This window comes from Carcharodon carcharias, chromosome 12 (assembly GCF_017639515.1).
Source record: "Carcharodon carcharias isolate sCarCar2 chromosome 12, sCarCar2.pri, whole genome shotgun sequence".
Classification (NCBI taxonomy): Eukaryota; Metazoa; Chordata; class Chondrichthyes; order Lamniformes; family Lamnidae; genus Carcharodon; species Carcharodon carcharias.
The window spans coordinates 140,792,234-140,811,533 of record NC_054478.1 but is presented as its reverse complement, the minus strand read 5'-3'; the positions used below and the strand labels follow the sequence as shown (position 1 = coordinate 140,811,533).

The 19,300-nt window shown below is 49.9% G+C and overlaps 1 protein-coding gene across 2 annotated transcripts in view; it reads right to left on the bottom strand.

Annotated features, from left to right (window-relative positions):
* The window catches only part of slc19a1 (solute carrier family 19 member 1), a 51,552-nt gene that overhangs the window by 12,167 nt on the left and 20,085 nt on the right, over nt 1-19,300 (bottom strand). For both annotated transcript variants that reach the window (XM_041201705.1, XM_041201706.1), the window contains exons 2-5: nt 13,841-14,441; nt 10,041-10,211; nt 4,479-4,671; nt 1,828-1,969 (exon numbers count right to left, since the gene is read on the bottom strand). In XM_041201705.1, coding sequence (XP_041057639.1) covers nt 1,828-1,969; nt 4,479-4,671; nt 10,041-10,211; nt 13,841-14,441 — 1,107 coding nt within the window. The remainder of the gene's footprint in view (nt 1-1,827; nt 1,970-4,478; nt 4,672-10,040; nt 10,212-13,840; nt 14,442-19,300) is intronic.

The window sequence follows — 19,300 nt, the reverse complement described above, 5'->3', positions numbered from 1 at the left end:
GCTCCACAGAGAGCAGGCATGAACTCGATGGGCCGAATGGCCTCCAGGTATCCCCTAATGACTCCGCGACTCTAGTGCAGGGTTCGCCCGGATCTTATTCGGCCTAGGCTGCTGAATGTCAGCTTTCTTTGAGGACTGTGATAGCGAGGCCTGACTCTTCCAGTGTTCCACCAGCCCCTGCAGTGTGTGGGCCCCTCACTCGCCCACTCTTTCTCACCAAAAACAGGAACTGAGAGTTGGCAGGTCCACTGCACCAACAGCACATGGCCAAACGATCGGCATGACTGCCTTTGGCTTGGCTGTTCCCTTCTCCCACGGCAAAAGGGCAGCAAAATGTTTATTTACATTTCCCCCTCTCCCTCCTCTCCCATGTCACCACCAAAGCCTCAGAGCGAGACCCAGGGATAGAAAGAACTTTCACACACACGTATGTAAATATGTACATATAGTACAGACCACGCTTCATGACCCCCCTCACAGCCAATGAAATGCTTTTTGAGGCGCAGTCGCTCTTGGAGTGAGGCCGGGTATCTAATTTTGTGCACAGCAGGATCCCACAAGCACCAACGTGAGAAAGGCCAGGTAATCTGTTTCCCGTGCGGTTGATCGAGGGATCACTATTGGCCACAGGACCCTGGGAGCAAACACTATCCCGCACCCCCCCCCCCCCCCCCCCCCCCCCCCCAACCCTCCCCCTTGGCATCCTTCACGTTCACCTGAGAGGGCAGGCGGAGCCTGAGTTTAAAGGCCTATCCGAAAGGCCCAGCAACTGCAGTGCGCAGCAGACGGTATAGACAGGGGTGTGAGGTTGCACAGCTGCCTGGACTGACCTGTCCAGAGTCCCAGGGTGCTGCAGAGGGGAGCTTTACAGAATCCAACAGCACGCAATGAGGCCATTCAGCCCACAGTGTCTATGCCAGCTCTCTGAGAGAGCCGATTAGTCCCACTTTCCTGCTCTTTCCCCATGGGCCTATGAACTATTCCCCTTCAAGTATTTACTCAAGCCCCCTTTTTGGATGTTATAATTATTGAACCTGCTTCTGCCACCTTTTCAGATAGTGTGTTCCAAACCAGAACAGCTTACTGAAGAATTCTTCATCTCCAGCCCGCTGCTTTTGCCAGTTATGTTAAATCTGTTAACCCCCTCTGCTCTCCCTCCTGCCAGTGGAAACAGTTTCCCCTCATTTATCCTATCAAAACCCCTCATGAGTTTTGAACGCCTCCATTAAATCTTCCCTTAACCTTCTCTGCTCTAAGGAGAACAGTCCCGGTTTACAGGAACCCAGGACTTCGGAGCCTGCTCCACCTTTCAATAAGACCACAGCCGATCTGGCTGCGATCCAAACTCCACTTTGCCATCTACCCCTCTCACCTTCCCCCTCCCCGCTCCCCACCCCCGCCCATAACCTTTGACTCCCTCGTCAATCAAAAATCCATCTTTATTCGGCCTTGAATAAATTCAGTGACGCAGCCTCCACTGGGTCTCTGGGGAAGAGAATCCCACAGACTAACCGACCCTCTGAGAGAACATTTCCCCTCATCTTTCTCTCGTCCTAATCATTTCCCAGCTCCTCCAGTCTCTCCCTCATCCCCGGTACCATTCTAGTAAATCCTCCCCGTACTCTCTCCGAGAACCTGACATCCTTCCTGATGTGCGATGCCCAGGATTGGGCGCGGGATTCCAGCCGAGGCCTAACTAGTGGTTAATAAAGTCCCTCTCCCACAACGCACACCCCCCCCCCCAACCACCCCACCCCAAAATCAATGTCCTCCTGGCCCAGCGTATGACAGAGGGGGAGCTCGACAGGTTTTCAATCTTCCGCTTACCTGGTTGTTCACATGCAGCCCCAGTCCCCGCTTGTCAGCAATGATCAGGGTGATGATGGTTTTTAAGATGGTGGCCAGAAAGGTGTTGATGCCAAACACCAGGGCACAGAGTTCCTTGGACAGTGACGCAGCAATCTGAAAACTAATGACAGTAGACACCCAGTCAGCACAAATGCAGTCAGCAGCAGTGACATCCTTCACGGCCGACAATCCTTCACCACAAAGTCTAATCGACGCTTTGGGGAGACGGTACACAGACTGGTGGGGGTGGGGGTGGGGGTGGGGGTGGGGGTGGGGTGGAGGGTGGTAGCTTTGCAGAATGCCGCCGTTCAGTCCGCAAGTGTGACCCCGAGCGTCCGGCCGCCTGTCGCTTTAATACCCCCGTCACGCTCCCACGTTCACCTCCCTGTCCTCAGTCTCCTGCACCGTCTCAATTAACCTCGCCGTAAGCTGAAAGAGCAGCACCTCATCTTTCGGCGAGGCTCCTTACAGCCTTCCGGACCCCAGTGTTGAATCCCACAACTCTAGGCCACAATGACCACTCCCCATTCGTTCAGATAATTATTCTTCTATTTACATTCACAACCTCTCAACCCATGCTTTGCTTCTTTCCTTGTCTCATTACCATCTTCTTTGGCCTTACACTATCACCCCTTTTTGTCTTTCAATCTCTCCCGGCTTATCACAGACCTTCCCTTTCTTACCCCCCTCGTACTTGCTTAAAACCTGTTACAACTCTCATTTTTCCTAGCTCTGATGTCAATCTGAAACGTTGATTCTGTCTCTCTCTCTCTCTCTCTCCTGGCCTGCTGAGCATTTCCAGCATTTTCTATGTGTTTATTCCTGATCCACATTTATTGGCCTAAATTCTACTCCCAACAGGAAGTTGTCTCCAGTGCACCAGCCGTGTTCTGGCCTTTAACAAGTGAGTGGCTCAGAGGGTTTTCTATTGGACCAGAGCATGAAGATCATTGCTTCATGTGTTCCCCCCACTATCTGCTACCCCCCCCCCAACCATCTCATCCCAGCTGAAGACGCTGACTCTTGTCTAGAGCACAAGGCCCATTGTCCCTCCCGTACCAGGCCCAAATGTGAGCCTGAACAGACGGTCTCATCATATGGTTTTCACCTGACCCTGTTCTCAAACTCCACATATTTAGTATCTTCACTTCCTGCAGGGGTTAAAGAAAGAGAGAGAGAAAGAGAGAGGGAGAGAAAGAAGAGGGAAAGAAGAAAGAGAGAGAGAGAAAGAGAGAAAGGAGAGAGAGGAAGAAAGGGAAAGAGAGTGAGAGAGACAGAAAGAAAGAGAGAGAAAGAAAAGGAGAAAGAGAGAGAGAGAGAAAGAGAGAGAGAACAAACAGAGAGAGAAAGAAAGGGAAAGAGAGAGAGAGAGAAAGAGAGAGAGAAAGAGAGAGAAAGAGAGAGGGAAAGAGAGAGAGCGAGGAAGAGAGAGAGAGATAGAAAGGGAGAAAGAAAGAGAGGGAGACAGAAAGAGTGAGACAGACAGAGAGAGACAGAAAAAAAGACAGAAAAAAAGACAGAAAAAGAGGAGCGTGCTATTAGCGCACTCTGGATTGTTCAGCAAGTGCTGACCAATTGTGGAATAGCTACACTAACAACCAATTTAAGTTAATCAGTCAAGCTCTTAACGTGGCTCATTTACACTTGTTAGAAGTGACATACATTCATACACAGGGGCCCATTCTCTGGAAACAAAAGGAATATGTTCAAGCCTCCAGCTTTTTTTTAAATTACCCAGGAGCTTGGGGAGCCTACAGATCCCAATCATTTTCTCCATGGCAATATCTCAGCGAGCCATAACAAAAACAGAATTACCTGGAAAAACTCAGCAGGTCTGGCAGCATCGGCGGAGAAGAAAAGAGTTGACGTTTCGAGTCCTCATGACCCTTCGACAGAACTAGTTCTGTCGAAGGGTCATGAGGACTCGAAACGTCAACTCTTTTCTTCTCCGCCGATGCTGCCAGACCTGCTGAGTTTTTCCAGGTAATTCTGTTTTTGTTTTGGATTTCCAGCATCCGCAGTTTTTTTGTTTTTATCTCAGCGAGCCATAGTTGACTTGCCAACCAATCAGCACTCTTTTCTCCTGCAGTATAAATTGTTGCGATCGGTGGAAACTTGGCATTCTTGTGTTTGTCCTGCTGAGTGCAAGATGAAAAGATTCGGCAACATGTCCCTCTTTTCAGCGACTTTCATAAGGATTAACACTTAAAAAGGGGAAACATGGGGGGGTGGCGGTGGGGGGAACTGCAGGGGAGTCGAACTGCATCAAAAGAGCTGGCACAGGCACAAAGGGCCGAATGGCCTCCTTCTGTGCTCTACGGTTCTACATTTTTTCCTATCTGGTCCGTTCTTGCTCGAGGCTGCAGTTCCAAGAATGCCCTCTGTGGTCCATCGCCCCCAGCGACCTGCATCGTTCCCAAATTCCCAATGTTTTTCCTAACCTTTTCTACCCCCTGTATGGAATTCCTGGCTCGGAGTTGCAATTGAACCTGATTTTTCTCCGCCCTTTCAGACGACGCCTGGTGGTGGGGGGTGGGGGAGGGGGGGGCTGGGGGTCGGGGTGGTGGTGGGGGTCGGTGGGGTGGGACGGGGAGGGGGAGGGGGAGGGGGAAGCCATGAGTAATACTCACATCGCTATGGGAACCAGGAGCTGGTGGCTACTCCGGAACAGGACGAAGCCAACGTAGCAGACCCAGATGTTGGTGGTGGTGTTCATGAGAAAGAGGAGTCCAGCCTGCAGTGCCGTGACGACGAAAATGACCAGCTCCGCCCACAGTGACCACTGCATCGTGACGTGCCCGGCCGAGAAAGACGCTATGGCACCTGCCAACGAGAGGAAGGAGAAAGCCAGCTGAAAACCTGAGGGGCCCACGGAACCGGACGGGGAATCAGGCAGCAACACCGGGGCATGCTGGGAATCACAGAACTCCGCGCCCCGCTAACGCCACTATCATCACTGGCTTTGATTTTCCCCAAGTCCACTGGGAAGAAAAAATGGCAGAGGGGAGACCTGATGGAGGTCTTCAAAATCATGAATGGGTTCGACAGTGCCGGCGGTTTTTTTTAATTCATTTTGGGCATTCATTGCCCATCCCTAATTGCCCCTTGCTAAGGTGGTGGTGAGCTGCCTTCTTGAGCCGCTGCAGTCCACGTGGTGTAGGTACACCCACTGTGCTGTTAGGGAGGGAGTTCCAGGATTTTGACCCAGTGACAGTGAAGGAACGGTGATATATTTCCAAGTCAGGATGGTGGGTGACTTGGAGGGGAACTTCCAGGTGGTGGTGTTCCCATGTGCCTGCTGCCCTTGTCCCTCTAGATGGTAGTAGTCGTGGGTTTGGAAGGTGCTGTCTAAGGAGCCTTGGTGAGTTCCTGCAGTGCATCTTGTAGATGGTACACACACTGCTGCTGCTGTGTGTCGGTGGTGGAGGGAGTGAATGTTTGTGGATGGGGTGCCAAACAAGCGGGGCTGCTTTGTCCTGGATGGTGTCGAGCTTCTTGAGTGTTGTGGGAGCTGCACTCATCCAGGTAAGTGGGGAGTATTCCATCACACTCCTGACTTGGGCCTTGTAGATGGTGGACAGGCTTTAGGGAGTCAGGAGGTGAGTTACTCACTGCAGGATTCCCAGCCTCTAGCACGCCTGCCTGATGTCATCGCCCGCTCTTTTATGCCTGATCAGGTTGGGCGCAGGCCTGCCCGCGGGACATAAAATCCTGCCCACTGGGGCCGGTAAAATGGGGTCATCTTGTCTCTCATGATTCACGGTAAATCCAATAAGGGAAGTCAGGAGAAATGTCTTTGTCCAAAGAGTGATGAGGATGTGGAACTTGTTCAAACTTGGAGTCATGGAGGCAAACAAAAGAAAGACTTGTGTTTATATCGCGCTTTCAAAACCACTGGCCGTAAAGCGCCTTGAGACATCCAATGGCGTACTTCTGAAGTGTAGTCACTGTTGTGACGTAGCAGCCAATTTGTGCACAGCAAGCTCCCACAAACAGCAATGTGATATGGCCATGTAATCTGTGTTTGTGATGGTGATTGTGGGATAAATATTGACCAAGACACCAGGGAGAGCTCCCCCTACTATTCGCCGAAACAGTGCCATGGGATCTTTCACATGCACCTGAGCAGACAAATGGGGCCTTGGTTTAACACTTCAGCTGCTGACATGCCCCGGTGGAGCAGCACTCCCCCGGTACTGCACTGGAGCGTCAGCTTTGATCATTGTGTTCAAGTCCAGTAGTGGCACTTAGATAAGAAAAAAAACCTCGCAATTCAGAGGAGAGTGTGCAAACAACTGAGCCACACTAACATGGTCAAATGTATTTAAGGGAGAGCTAGATAAACCCATGAGGGAGAAAAGGATAGGAATGCAAAGTATTTGAGATTAGGTTTAATCTCTAATGATTAAAGCTTATGGTTTAAAAATGGAAAATGCTGGAAACATTCAGCAGGTTAAGGCAGCATCTGTGGAGAGAGAAACAGAATTAACATTTTGGGTTTGTGACCTTTCGTCAGAACTGAGAAAAGTTTGAGTTTTAAAGGTTTCGGGCGAGGAGTGGATGGGACAAGGACAAAATGGAAGGTGTGTGATAGGGCGAAAGTCAGGAGAGATTGAATGACAGGAGATTGAATGACAGAAGACTCAGTGCTCCGGGGCCAAAGGGAACGATGATGCGGCAAGAAACAAAACAAAGAAACAAAAAGATAAGCCTACAGCAGGTTGGCTGTCTGAAAGAAAAAAAAAACAAACCAAAGGAAATGAAACAGAATGGGGTAGAGATTATAGTCTGAAATTGTTGACCTCAGTGTTGAGTCCAGAAGGCTGTAAAGTGTCTAATCGAAAGATGAGGTTCTGTTCAAGCTTGCACTGAGTTCCATTCGAACAGTGCAGCAGGCCAAGGACAGAGATGTCAGCGTGAGAGCAAGATGGAGGATTAAAACGACTGGACACCAGAAACTCAGGCTCATGCTTCTGGACTGAACAGGGGGAATCTGCAGAATAGTCACCCATTCTGCATTTGGTCTCCCAAATGTAGAGACCGCCATATCGAGAGCAGTAAATACAGTCAACTAGATTGAAAGTGCCTGTAAATCATTGCTTCATTTGGAAGGAGTGTTTGGGGCCTTGGACGGTGAGGAGAAAGGAGATAAAAGGGCAGGCGTTACATCGCCTGTGTTTGCTTGGAAAGCTTTTAGGCTCTTTTGCTTTGTGCATTTGTGCTGCAGCTAGAGATACTGGAATAGTTAAAGTTGCTTATTCTCAGGATACTTTCGAATTTGATGTGTCAGGATACAATTTTACGGATGAAAGATGTCACAATAACACTTGTCACAGGATAATCAGTCAATGATGGCGTTTGATGAGAAGCGCACAATATGATCAAGGGCTTTTCTTCATTGCTTTGTAGAGAAGATCAGAACTGTCTCAGCCCAGGGAAAGAAAACACCATTTTTTGGTTTTATTTCTTTGTCTGATTAAATGCATTGGGGTCTCAGATGATAAAGTTAGGATATTGTAAGCAGGTGACAGGAACCAACTGGTTACGGAAGGACTTGCTGATGGGATCAGTTCACAAGGGGGTAGGAGGAGGTTCATGTGGAACATGACAGGTGGGGCTGAATGGCCCATTTGACCGCCATAATTTCTCTGAAAGAAAGACGAAACTCTAGCGAGTACATTGAGTGACGTAGCTGCTTTGCACATGTGACTGGCTGTGGCTCACAAGGGGTGGCACTCACAACTCAGGGTCAGAAGGTTGTGGGTTCGAGCCCCATTCCAGGGAGTCAAATCCAGACTGACACACCCATTGCAGTACCGGGGGAGTGCTGAGCTGTTGGTGGTCTCGTCAATCTGATGAGACCATAAACCGAGGGCCTAAAATATCCCACTGCGTTATCTCGAAGAAGAGCAGGGGAGTTCTGCCTGGTGTCCTGACCAACAGGTAAGCCTCAATCAACAACACGAGAAACAGATGATCTGGTTCTTTATCACTTTGCTGTGTGTGTGTGTGGGAGCTTGCTTCATATAAATTGATCACCTGCATTACAACAGTGACTACACTTCAAAAGTGCTTCATTGATTATAAAAAAACTAATGGACATGCTGAGGTTGTCAAAGGCGCTACGTAAATGAAACTCTTTAAACTCAGGCGTATAGGTAGAATGGGGTCAAACTGAATGCTTTAGGATTTGAGCTTCTTTACCACTTGTGAATCCTAGGTGCCAAAATTCAGTGCCATGATGCCAAGTGCAGCTTGTTGAATTTGCTTTAGGGGTGTGGAGGGATCTGTTTACATCTCTCGCTCTCAAACCTGGGCAGCCTGGTTTGTAGCAACATGTCGTGACATGTTTCTTGGTACCTACCAGTATATGAACATCGAATTATTCTCCGCCAGTAATAAGCATGTTGTTCTCAGTCGACTGATGGTTTGGGTGAACGTGTTTGTCTAAGAATTGGGTTTTATGGCCTTAAACGTCATGCTTGAACTGGCAGTATCTGTGGTGTAAACAACTTACTTTGGCAAGGCCATTCATCTGGACCTCTGTCAACCTCAAGAGTTGCAACACAGCCAGAGTCAAACTTTGGAGTAAATAATCTTGCTCCACTCACTCCTGAGGTAGAACGCTGGAAAAACATCGATGTTTCCCAAATACAAAGACCTCAAGGCTTTTCTCACACAGCTGTCAACACAGCGGGCTTTGATGGCAAGGATATGGACTTGGTGCATGAGTTTACAACCCCAGGATATTCGATAAGCTAGCAAAAGGGTGACGTGTGTGAGGAAGATGGCAAGACTTGCATTTCTGTAGCACCTTTCATAGCTTCTGCACATCCCAAAGCCCTTTTACAGCCAATGAAGTACTTTATGAAGTGCAGTCATTGCTGTAATAAAGGAAATATGGCAACCAATTTGCCCACACACAGAAATGAGTTAGCGATCAGATAATCTATTTTTCAGTAATGGGGAATGAGGATCAACCCCCTCCCCCCTCAACCGCACAATCCTCTTCCTTGAAATAGTGATGGGATCTTTCACATCCCCTGCATATTATTTTATCTGTAAATAAATCTTACTGAGTGGCTTAGCCTGTATGGATCAATATATTGAGGCTCTATTTTCTACCTTTGAGGTGACGGCAGAACATGTATTGTCCAATAAATGATCAATCATGACTCGAAATTAGTCATCAGATCAGGGTTCCCTAACCAATTCATGACTGGTATAGATCATAAGGAACTCAGTCTATTACTTGTTAGCTACTGTCTGACCACAACCACATACAAATTGGGACACAACCCGAACTTCCCCGCTATATTCCTTGGACAATTAATTTGGAGCAGAGAAGGCTAAAGGAGATTTACTAGAGGTGTTCAAACTTATATGAGGTTTTGATAGAGTAGAGAAAGAGAAACCGTTTCCACTGGCAGGAGGGTCAGTAAGCAGAGGGCCCAGATTTAAGATCATTGGCAAAAGACGAAGGGATTTTTAAAAAAATATTGGTATGATCTGAAATGCACTGGTGGAAGCAGATTCAATGGTGGCAGTGGGTGTGGTACAGTTCACTAAGGCAGTCCAAGTGGCTATGGTAATGTACACTTTTCCATACATGCTGTGGCCTGGAGTTATGGATAACGATGACAGAGGCTCCAATGTTCTTTCCATCACATGGCTGACTAGGAACCTCTCCCACTCTTACCACCTCCCACTGGAATGTGTTGGGAGCATTTACAGGTTAATACTCAACTTGTTTGGCTGCATTATAAACACACATTTCTTGGCTATCAAGTCCTGGAGTGAGACTTGAACCTAGAGCTGCTGGCTCTAGAGGCAGGGATATTACCCTCTGCGCCACAAGAGCTCTCAGCAAACTCAGTGGTCACTTGTAAAAGGGAATTGGATAAGTACTTTAAAAGGGGAAACTTGCAAGGCTATGGGGAAGGAGCAGGGGATTGGGGCTAATTGGATTTCTTGTTCAAAGAGCCAGCACAGGCAGGAAGGCCCAAATGGCCTCCTTCTGTGCTCTACGATTCTGTATCGGAAGCGTAGACTCTGAGAGCCCTTGACATTCTTGCCATTATGATGTTGTGTTGTGTTGTTCCATCTTGGAACTGTAGGTCACCCTGGACAGTAAGCCCTCCCGCCTCACATCTCCTTCCCAAGGCCTGAGAAGGACATTTTCTTTTCCATACCTAGCAGTGTGGCAGCTGCATCCACGCCTCCATTGTAGACGCCCCTGTTTTCCCTGGACGGGTGGATGTTGTCCCACAGGATCTGCACATAGTAGACCACCAGATAATAACCTGTGGAGTTAAAAACCCACCACAGAGACCACAACTTCAGCCGCGGTGATCGGACTGTATCTGGGGAAAGAGTAAAATCAACTTCAGAAAATTCGCCTTCGTTTTAAAGAGAAAAGTTAATAACTATTCATCCGACTTCGGGTCAGCCCAGTTGGTAGCACTCGCACCCCTTGAGCCGGAAGGGCTGTTGGTTCAAATCCCTTTTCCAGGGACTGGAGCCCATAATCCAGGCTGATATTTGGAGTACACCACTGAGGGAGGGCTGCACTGCCCACTCTTCTAAGCCCTGGCAGCTCACGGGCGCCACCTGCAGTGCGACTCCAGGAGCGGCAGCTCCCCTCGAGGTACCAAGGTGAAGGGTCAAAGTTTGGGGTGAAGGGCACTGCCTACTTGCAAAGAGTAGGAGAGGGGGGAGGGCAAGGTAAATCGGTCAGCAGGATTCGGAGATGCAGGACCCGGAGTGCAAAAACAAGGGAAAGACTGAGGGAGATGAGGAGATCCACCTGGGAAAGAATTAGGATTGCCAGCCCTTCAGCAATTAACCCCCCGGGACACTGCTTCCAGCAAACCCTGGAGTGAAATCAAAGGGAAATTTTTAAAAAATTCTCTTCTTCGTTTGCTTTGAGCACTTCTATCGATTTGTTGACAAAATATTGGCGGGGTGGGGGGGAGGGTGGGGGCAGGGAGAAAGGCAGATGGCGAGAATCATCCAATCGCGGGTATCCAAGAGTTCATTCACTTTCCAATCGGTTGGAAGCAGGTGGTGAGCTGGCCAGGGTGTAGGTGCCGGTGGCGGGGCGGCTGGTGGTCTTGCGATGGGGCCGGAGAACCCTGGGAGAGCGAGTTATGAGCCGACGTGCCTGGGGTCTCAGGAGGTGGAGTGGGAGGAAGAGCCTTTTAGGACAGGGTCAGTCAAGGAGAAAGCCCACAGAGGGAAGTGTGAGTGAGTATATCGGGTTCGGCCATGGTCTTGAGAACTATCGGCCATGAGGGGAGAAGGAGAGCCCGAGCTCGAAATCCGATCATTAATAGTGATTTCTTTTATTCATTCATGGGATGTGGGCTGACTAGGCCAGCATTTATTGCCCATCCCTAATTGCCCTTGAGAAGGTGGTGGGTGAGCTGCCTTCTTGAACCGCTGCAGTCCCTGTGGTGTAGGTACACCCACCGTTCTGTTAGGGAGGGAGTTCCAGGATTTTGACCCAGCGACAGTGAAGGAACGGTGATATATTTCCAAGTTAACATGGTGAGTGACTTGGAGGAGAACTTCCAGGTTGTGGTGTTCCCATCTATTTGCTGCCCTTGTCCTTCTAGATGGTAGGTCGTGGGTTTGGAAGGTGCTGTCAAAGGAGCCTTGTTGAATTCCTGCAGTGCATCTTGTAGATGGTACACACTGCTGCTACTGTGCATCGGTGATGGAGGGAGTGAATGTTCGTGAATGTGATGCCAATCAAGCGGGGCTGCTTTGTCCTAGATGGTATCAAGCTTCTTGAGTGTTGTGGGAGCTGCACTCATCCAGGCAAGTGGGGAGTATTACATCACACTCCTGACTTGTGCCTTGTAGATGGTGGACAGGCTTTGGGGAATCAGGGGGTGAGTTACTCGTCGCAGGATTCCTAGCCTCTGACCTGCTCTTGTAGCCCCAGTATTTATATGGCTAGTCCAGTTCAGTTTCTGATCAATGGTAACCCCCAGGATGTTGGTAGTTAAATGTAATATTTCAACTTCTAACACAACACCTCAAGAAGGATATATTGGCCTTTGATGGGGTGCAGCATAGACTCCCCCGAATGTTACCAGGGCTGAAAGGGTTAAATTACAAGGACAGGTTGCATAGACTAGGCTTGTATTCCCTCGAGCGTAGAAGATTAATGAGTGATTTAACTGAAATGATTAAAGGATTCGATAGAATAAAGGGAGTAACAAGGGGGTGCAGAACCTTAAAATTCGAGCCAGGCTGCCCAGAGGTGATCCAAAACAAAAACAAAACAAAAACAGAATTACCTGGAAAAACTCAGCAGGTCTGGCAGCATCGGCAGAGAAAAAAAGAGTTGACGTTTTGAGTCCTCAGGACTCTTCAATTGAACTGAGTGAATCTAAGGAGAGGGGTGAAATATAAGCTGGTTTAAGCTGGGGGGGTTGGTGGGGGGAGAGAAGTGTGGGGGGGGTGGGGGTTGGTGGTGTGGTTGTGGGGACAAGCAAGCAGTGATAGGAGCAGATAATCAAAAGATGTCACAGACAAAAGAACAAAGGGGTGTTGAAGGTGGTGATATTATCTAAGTTAATTCTTATTTAGATAATATCACCCCCTTCAACACCTCTTTGTTCTTTTGTCTGTGACATCTTTTGATTATCTGCTCCTATCACTGCTTGCTTGTCACTACAACCACATCACCCACCACCCCCCCCCAACACTTCTCTCCCCCCACCAACCCCCACCCCCCTAAACAGCTTAAACCAGCTTATATTTCACCCCTCTCCTAATGTTCACTCAGTTCTGTTGAAGGGTCATGAGGACTCGAAACGTCAACTCTTTTCTTCTCCGCCGATGCTGCCAGACCTGCTGAGTTTTTCCAGGTAATTCTGTTTTTGTTTTGGATTTCCAGCATCCGCAATTTGTTGTTTTTATGTCCAGGGGTGATGTCAGGAGGGGCTCCTTCACACACAGGGGAGTGGAAATCTGGATGCCGAAGGTCAAATCAAAATTGAGATCAATAGGGTTTTTTTGTTGGTTAAGAATATCAAGGGATATGGAACCATAGTGGATAGAAGGAGTTAAGATACAAATCGGTGCTGACCTAACTGGATTGCAGAGGAAGCTAGAGGGGCTGAATGGCCTCCTCCAGTTCTCTGGTTCCTGTGGTGTGCTGTGAGAAATTGTCGTGTGCCATTATCACAGTACAGTACAGGCAAGCTGTAGGACTCAACGTGAGAAGTTGATGCAGCCTCAATCTGGTTCGAAATGGGGCGGCGGGGGGTGGGGGTGGGGGGGTGGGGGGGGGTGGGGGGTTGGGGGTGGAGCGTGGGGTTTGGGGCAAGATTAGGGGCACACGCTAACAGTTTCCTCCCACTCGACTTTTACAGCAACAGCAACTTCAGGAGCGGACAAACCATTAACTTCCCTCCCCGAGCCATCGCTAACCCAAGGAACCCTCGACATCAACACCGGCTCCGAGTGATGGGCATACAAAGAAAGGAGAGGACAAGCTTGCATTTATATAGCGCCTTTCATGACCTCAGGATGTCCCAAAGTACTTTATAGCCAATGAAGCACTTTTCAAGTGGAGCTACTGTTGTAATGCGGGAAACGTGGCAGCCAATTTGTGCACAGCAAGCTCCCACAGCAATGAGTTAATCACCAGATAGCCTGTTTTTTGTGATGTTGGTTGAGGGATAACTATTGGCCGGGACTCCGAGGAGAGCACCCCCTGCTCTCCTCCAAAACAGTGCCACGGGATCTTTAACGTCTGCTCGGACAGAGGGCAGACAGGTTTAATGTCTCATCCAAAAAGACAGCGACTCCGGCAGTGCAGCACTCCCACGGCACGGTACAGGGGGAGCGCTGGATTAGATGATGTGCGAAGCTCTTGCGGGGTGGAACTCAAGCCCGCCTCCTTCAGGCCGGGTGGGGCGAGCGCGGGCGAACGCAAAACAAGGGGGGTGGGGGGTGGTGGGGGGTGCACACTAACTTTTGAGCTCCAGGATCATCTTCACCAGCGCCGTCTCCCTCCAACGCCAGCCGCGAGGTGCCCTCTGCTTCTCGTTCAGTTGCTTGGCAGAGGTGACCAGCGTGGTGCCTGCCCCATCCTGCAGTGACCCGTTGGCTGCCAGGGCCTGCCTGTTGAAAAACATGGTCCGCTTGGGCCACTTGAGGAACAGGGTCAGGGTGAAGGCAAAGGTCACGAAGCCCAGGGAGATGTAGTTCAAGGTGTAGAAGGGTACATCGCCCAGGGTGACGAAGAGCTGACCCAGTACCGAGCTGACAAAGACCCCCATGAGCACCGAGGAGCGGGAGTAGCTGGCCACCTTCTGGTACGACTGGGGGCTGACCAGGGTGAAGATGTAGGAGGAGTAGGCCACCCGGGCGGCCATGGTGATTCCGTAGAAGAACTCCATGAACTGCATCTGAAGCACGGTGGTCCCAAAGAGCAGCAGGAGCCAGATAGCAACATGGCTGAGGCTCTGCAGGATGAGGACTGGCTTGTAGCGGAGGTAGTCTGTCAGCAGGAAGACGGGGACCAGCACTGACATGTAGGAGTACGACAGGACCGGCGTGATCTCATTGGTGACCTGGGCAGAGGAATGCCGGGAGAAAGAGAAAAAGAGTTTAGAAGGATCCGCCACAACAACTCGCATTTATATAGTGCCTTTTGGCGCAACAACAGCCTCCCAGGACTTTGCATTTTGGGACGCTTTGCAGCAAGGCCCTGACGCCGATGGACACAAGGAGACAATCAGGGCAGGTGCCCAAAATGGTGACCGAAGGTGACCTAGGTTCTTAGTGGCAGGGGGGGGATCAGAGAGAGAGAGAGAGGGAGGCAGCGAGGGTCAGGAAGGGAGTCCCAGAGCTTCAGGCCTTGGCCCATGCCTTGGCAAAGGCAGCTGGAGATGCGCCAACAGGCTAAAATTGGAGGGGCACAGAGATCTCGGGGCAGGTTACAGAGACTGGGAGGTGGGCAGTCCCTGGAGGAATTCGAACACAAGGGCACAAACTCGCAATGTTAAATAAGGCAGTCCCCGCACCTGTCTCAAACCTCACCAGCTCACTACTCCGTTTATGCATCTACAATCACGTTTCACTCTTTGGACTTTTATAATTGGCCTTTTAGCAGCTGTGAAGGTTACACCAGTCCTTTATCTCACTGATATGTGAACTCAATGCACTTCCCTAAATCACTACTCACGACTTAACAATTTTCTGACTCAACAGTTTTCCTGCTGTACTCTCTCGATCGTGCTGTCAAAACCCCAGCCCGCGTTGATATAGCCCAGTGGCATAAAAACTAGTCCCGAGGTGATTCACAAAGCCCCAAAGGAGAACACGGGTGTGGAAGGAGCTATTAGACTGGGTGAGGAAAGAAAGCTCTGTCTAAGAGGCGGATTTTGAGGGGGCTTTTGGGGCTGGGTTTCCAGAGCTTAGGGACTAGTCTGCTGAAGGCACGACGGGATATCAGGTGGGAAGGTAACTCGGGAGTTAGTGTGTCGGGCTGAAGGAGGTTGTAGAGATAAGAGGGGATGAACACAGCAGAGGAGGAGGAGTATTTTCAACTGGGATATATAACTGGGACATACAGGAGCCAGTGTGAGTCAGCGAGGACAGGAAGGGGGTTGGGTGACTGGGACTGCGGAGGTGGGGTTTGGGTACACACAGAGTGTTGGATGAGCTCCAGCGTACAGATAGGAGAAGCTGGGAAGCCGGCCAGAAGGACACTTGGCCCACAGGTGATGAGAGGGTGGAGGACGGTTTCAGCAGCAGTTGAGCTGAGGCGGTGGGGGTTGGGTGGGGGGGGTAGGGGGGGGGAGTGGTAGTAGAGAAGGGCAACGTTACAGAGGCGGACGACAGTCCCTGTGGTGGAGAGTGTTTGTAGTTGGAAGCTCGCCCTTGGTCAGATAGGGTGCTGAGGTTCTGAACAGCCTGCTTCAGCTCGAGATGGTGGGGATGGAGTCGGAGGTCGGATGGGGGCATTTATGATGTGGGGGCTAAAGACAACAGCTTCAGTCTTGGCAATGCTTCACCGGAGGGAATCGTCCTTCAAGCAAGGCAAGCGGCCAGATGTTCGCAGAGTCCGGACGATCCCAGAGCCATTTAAAAATGGCGGGTGGGATCCAGATTCCGGGATTCCAGCCCCTCATTCCCAGCTCCGGCTAATTTCGCTAAAACGAATAGCACCCCCCCTGCCTTGACCTGGACAGCCCTATTGCGGGTGTAGGCATCTTCCAGCACCCTCCTGGAATTTTCGTAGAGTTGGACCTCCTTCTCCATGACTCGTGATTCATTGCCCTTCAGTGGTATCGGGAAGCATAGCCTCGATTTGGGAACCCTTTGATAGGTAAATTCAAACAGTCTGCCCATGCTCCCATCCGCTCCCCATGGGCTTTCATACGCTCCATGCTAACTCATGCCCTTCCATGCAAGTGTCAATGAGGGCAGGGACCTCTGGGATTCCACCTGTCCTCATTATACATGCAGGGCTGCTGGACCTGACCAATAAGACTGCGTGGGCCACATGGCCTCCTTCTGTCCTGTAACCTGCCTGTGATTTTGTGATCAAAAACATTAGCTCAGCAGGGAATCGGTTTTGCCAAGTGAAGTGAATTGTTGCCTTTGCATGATTGACATCTTTAAGTGGTTATAATAAGCTGTGTTTTTCTGTGATCTCTTTTATCAATGTCTCAAAGTTTATTTGACCACAAAAAATAGGAGCCAGGAGACAACCGTACAGCCCATTGAGCCTGCTCCGCTATTCAATACAATCACGGCTGATCTTGGGCTTCAACTCCACTTCCCCGCCCACTCCCCATATCCCTTGATTCCCCGAAAGGCCAATAATCTGTCTACCCCAACCTTAAATGTATTCAGTGATGGAGAATCTACACCCCTCTGGAGAAGAAAATTCCAAACATTCACAACCCTTTGAGTGAAGTAATTTCCCCTCACCTCAGTCCTAAATGATCAGCACCTTCCCCGAGACTGAGTCCCCGTGTTTTAGACTCTCTGACCAGCAGAAACAATCTCTCAGCGTCCACCCCATCAAGCGCACTCAGAATCTTGTACCTTTCAATGAGATCGCTTCTCATTCTTCTAAACTCCAGAGAAAAATGGACCCAATTTGCTCAGCCTCTCATCAGAGGACAACCCCCTCATCCCAGGGACCAATTTAGTGAACCTGCCACTGTACTGTCTCCAACACCTTTCTTAAATGTGGAGACCAAAACTGCACACAGTACCCCCGATGTGGTCTCACCAAAACCCTGTATAACTCCAGCAAGACTTCTTTATTGCAAAGGGATTGGAGTACAGGATGAAAGGCCAACATGCCATTGGCCTTCCTAATTGGTCGCTGCACCTACAGGCCAACTTCCTGCGTTCCTTGTACCAGCACACCCAAATCTCACGGAATGTCACATGCCTTAACCTTGTCCAAATTTGAAGTGTTGGAAGCCTCTGTCATTGACACTTTAAAGGTCTGTCTCATTTTATAGGGTTGCAGGAACAGCAATTTTTTTCCGAAGAAAATTGCTGAATAGGTTTCTTTATTCCTCAACAGTTCCACAATTGCCATTGTTATCACATGGTTATGTAGATGTTGCATATTGGGTGAATGGACATGGAGGAGTAGGAAACAAAAACAGAATTACCTGGAAAAACTCAGCAGGTCTGGCAGCATCGGCGGAGAAGAAAAGAGTTGACGTTTCGAGTCCTCATGACCCTTCAACAGAACTGAGTGAATCTAAGGAGAGGGGTGAAATATAAGCTGGTTTAAGCTGGGGGGGTTGGTGGGGGGAGGGAAGTTTTGGGGGTGGGGGTGGGGTGGTGTGGTTGTAGGGACAAGCAAGCAGTGATAGGAGCAGATAATCAAAAGATGTCACAGACAAAAGAACAAAGGGGTGTTGAATGTGGTGATAGTTTTGAAGTTCGGTCGAAGGGTCATGAGGACTCGAAACGTCAACTCTTTTCTTCCCCGCCGATGCTGCCAGACCTGCTGAGTTTTTCCAGGTAATTCTGTTTTTGTTTTGGATTTCCAGCATCCACAGTTTTTTTGTTTTTATCTATGGAGGAGTAGGAGTTGCCATGAAGAGTGTGAGGAGCCATGGGGACTGGGTAGGGGGGAGGGGGGAGGTGGTGTGAGGGGTGAGGTGGTGTGAGGGGTGAGGTGGTGTGAGGGGTGAGGCGGTGTGAGGGGTAAGGTGGCGTGAGGAGTGAGAGGGACAAAATCCCAGAGAAGTGAGAAGGATCTTCTAACCAGCCCACCTTGGCACTTGCCCCCATGGCCACCTAGAGCCTGCCTCCAGGGTCAACGGGCCTAACTCTGTCCTGGACCTGAAGTGAAAATCGCGAGAGAGACAGAAATTTCCCGACTTGAGTTACCCGCCTCAGTAGCGAGAATCCAGCCCTGGGTGTTGGGGAGGCAGTCTGACAATACCAGGGGATTGAGAGAAGCGTCGGAGAGGTAATCTTGGGTGTTGTTCATGTGGATGGAGAAGCTGATCTCCAATTCTGAGGAAGAGGGAGGTCTACTGTTGGACCCCCTCCCACCACCGCACCCCCCCACCCCCCCCACCACCACACACACACCACCCCCCCCCCCCCCCCCGAGGCTACGATGTAGGGGAGAAAGGAATTGCAAAGCCATTACTGGAGACATCTGGATAAAAAGAGTGGAATCAGACGAGGGCTATTATGCATCACAGGAGAGAGAGTGTGCCTGGAGAATGGTGTGGTTAACTCTATCAAAGGCAGCTAACAGGTCAAGGAAGGGTAGTGCAACACGGGTACAGTCAGGAGACATCCCTTTGCTGTGGATCTTTGCCTTGCAGCTGTAACCTTCCTGGGAGGGCCCAGGTTATGTGCTCCAGCTTCTGGTATAGGACCTTGAGCCTATTATCTGCTGATTCCGAGCTGAGAGTCCAGCCCACTGACAGCTGACACCGAAGCAGCACGTTCAGTGACTAAGGGCTCTCAGAGCAGAGAGAAAGAGGAAGAATAAGCATCTGACAAGATGTTTGGATGAGCTTTTCGCTTTGCTGGTGAATGTAGAATGGGTGGCGATTGTTCGAATGACTTTAGGCGGTTACACAGAGGCTACTGTTTGTTTAGAAGTAGAATAACATCCATTCTATCCAAAGTGGAGGATAGGTCAAGAAGAGGACCTTTGATCCTGACCCTATTTCGATGGGTTTTTATCTCTAAGCTAACTCAGGCTTGGCAATTCTCATTCCATGCATCGGCTGGTTAATAATCTCCCCAATCTTCACACCAACCCTGCCAATTATTGCACAGGAACCCCTGCCCAGCGAAACCGCATCAGTTCACACAGGCCAGGATTTTGGCGCGGCGAGCGGGGGCAGGGCACAGTTCGCCACCGCGCGCAGTGACGCGCGGTGATGTCAGGCGGGCGTTCCCACGTCACCGCGCGCCATTCAGATCT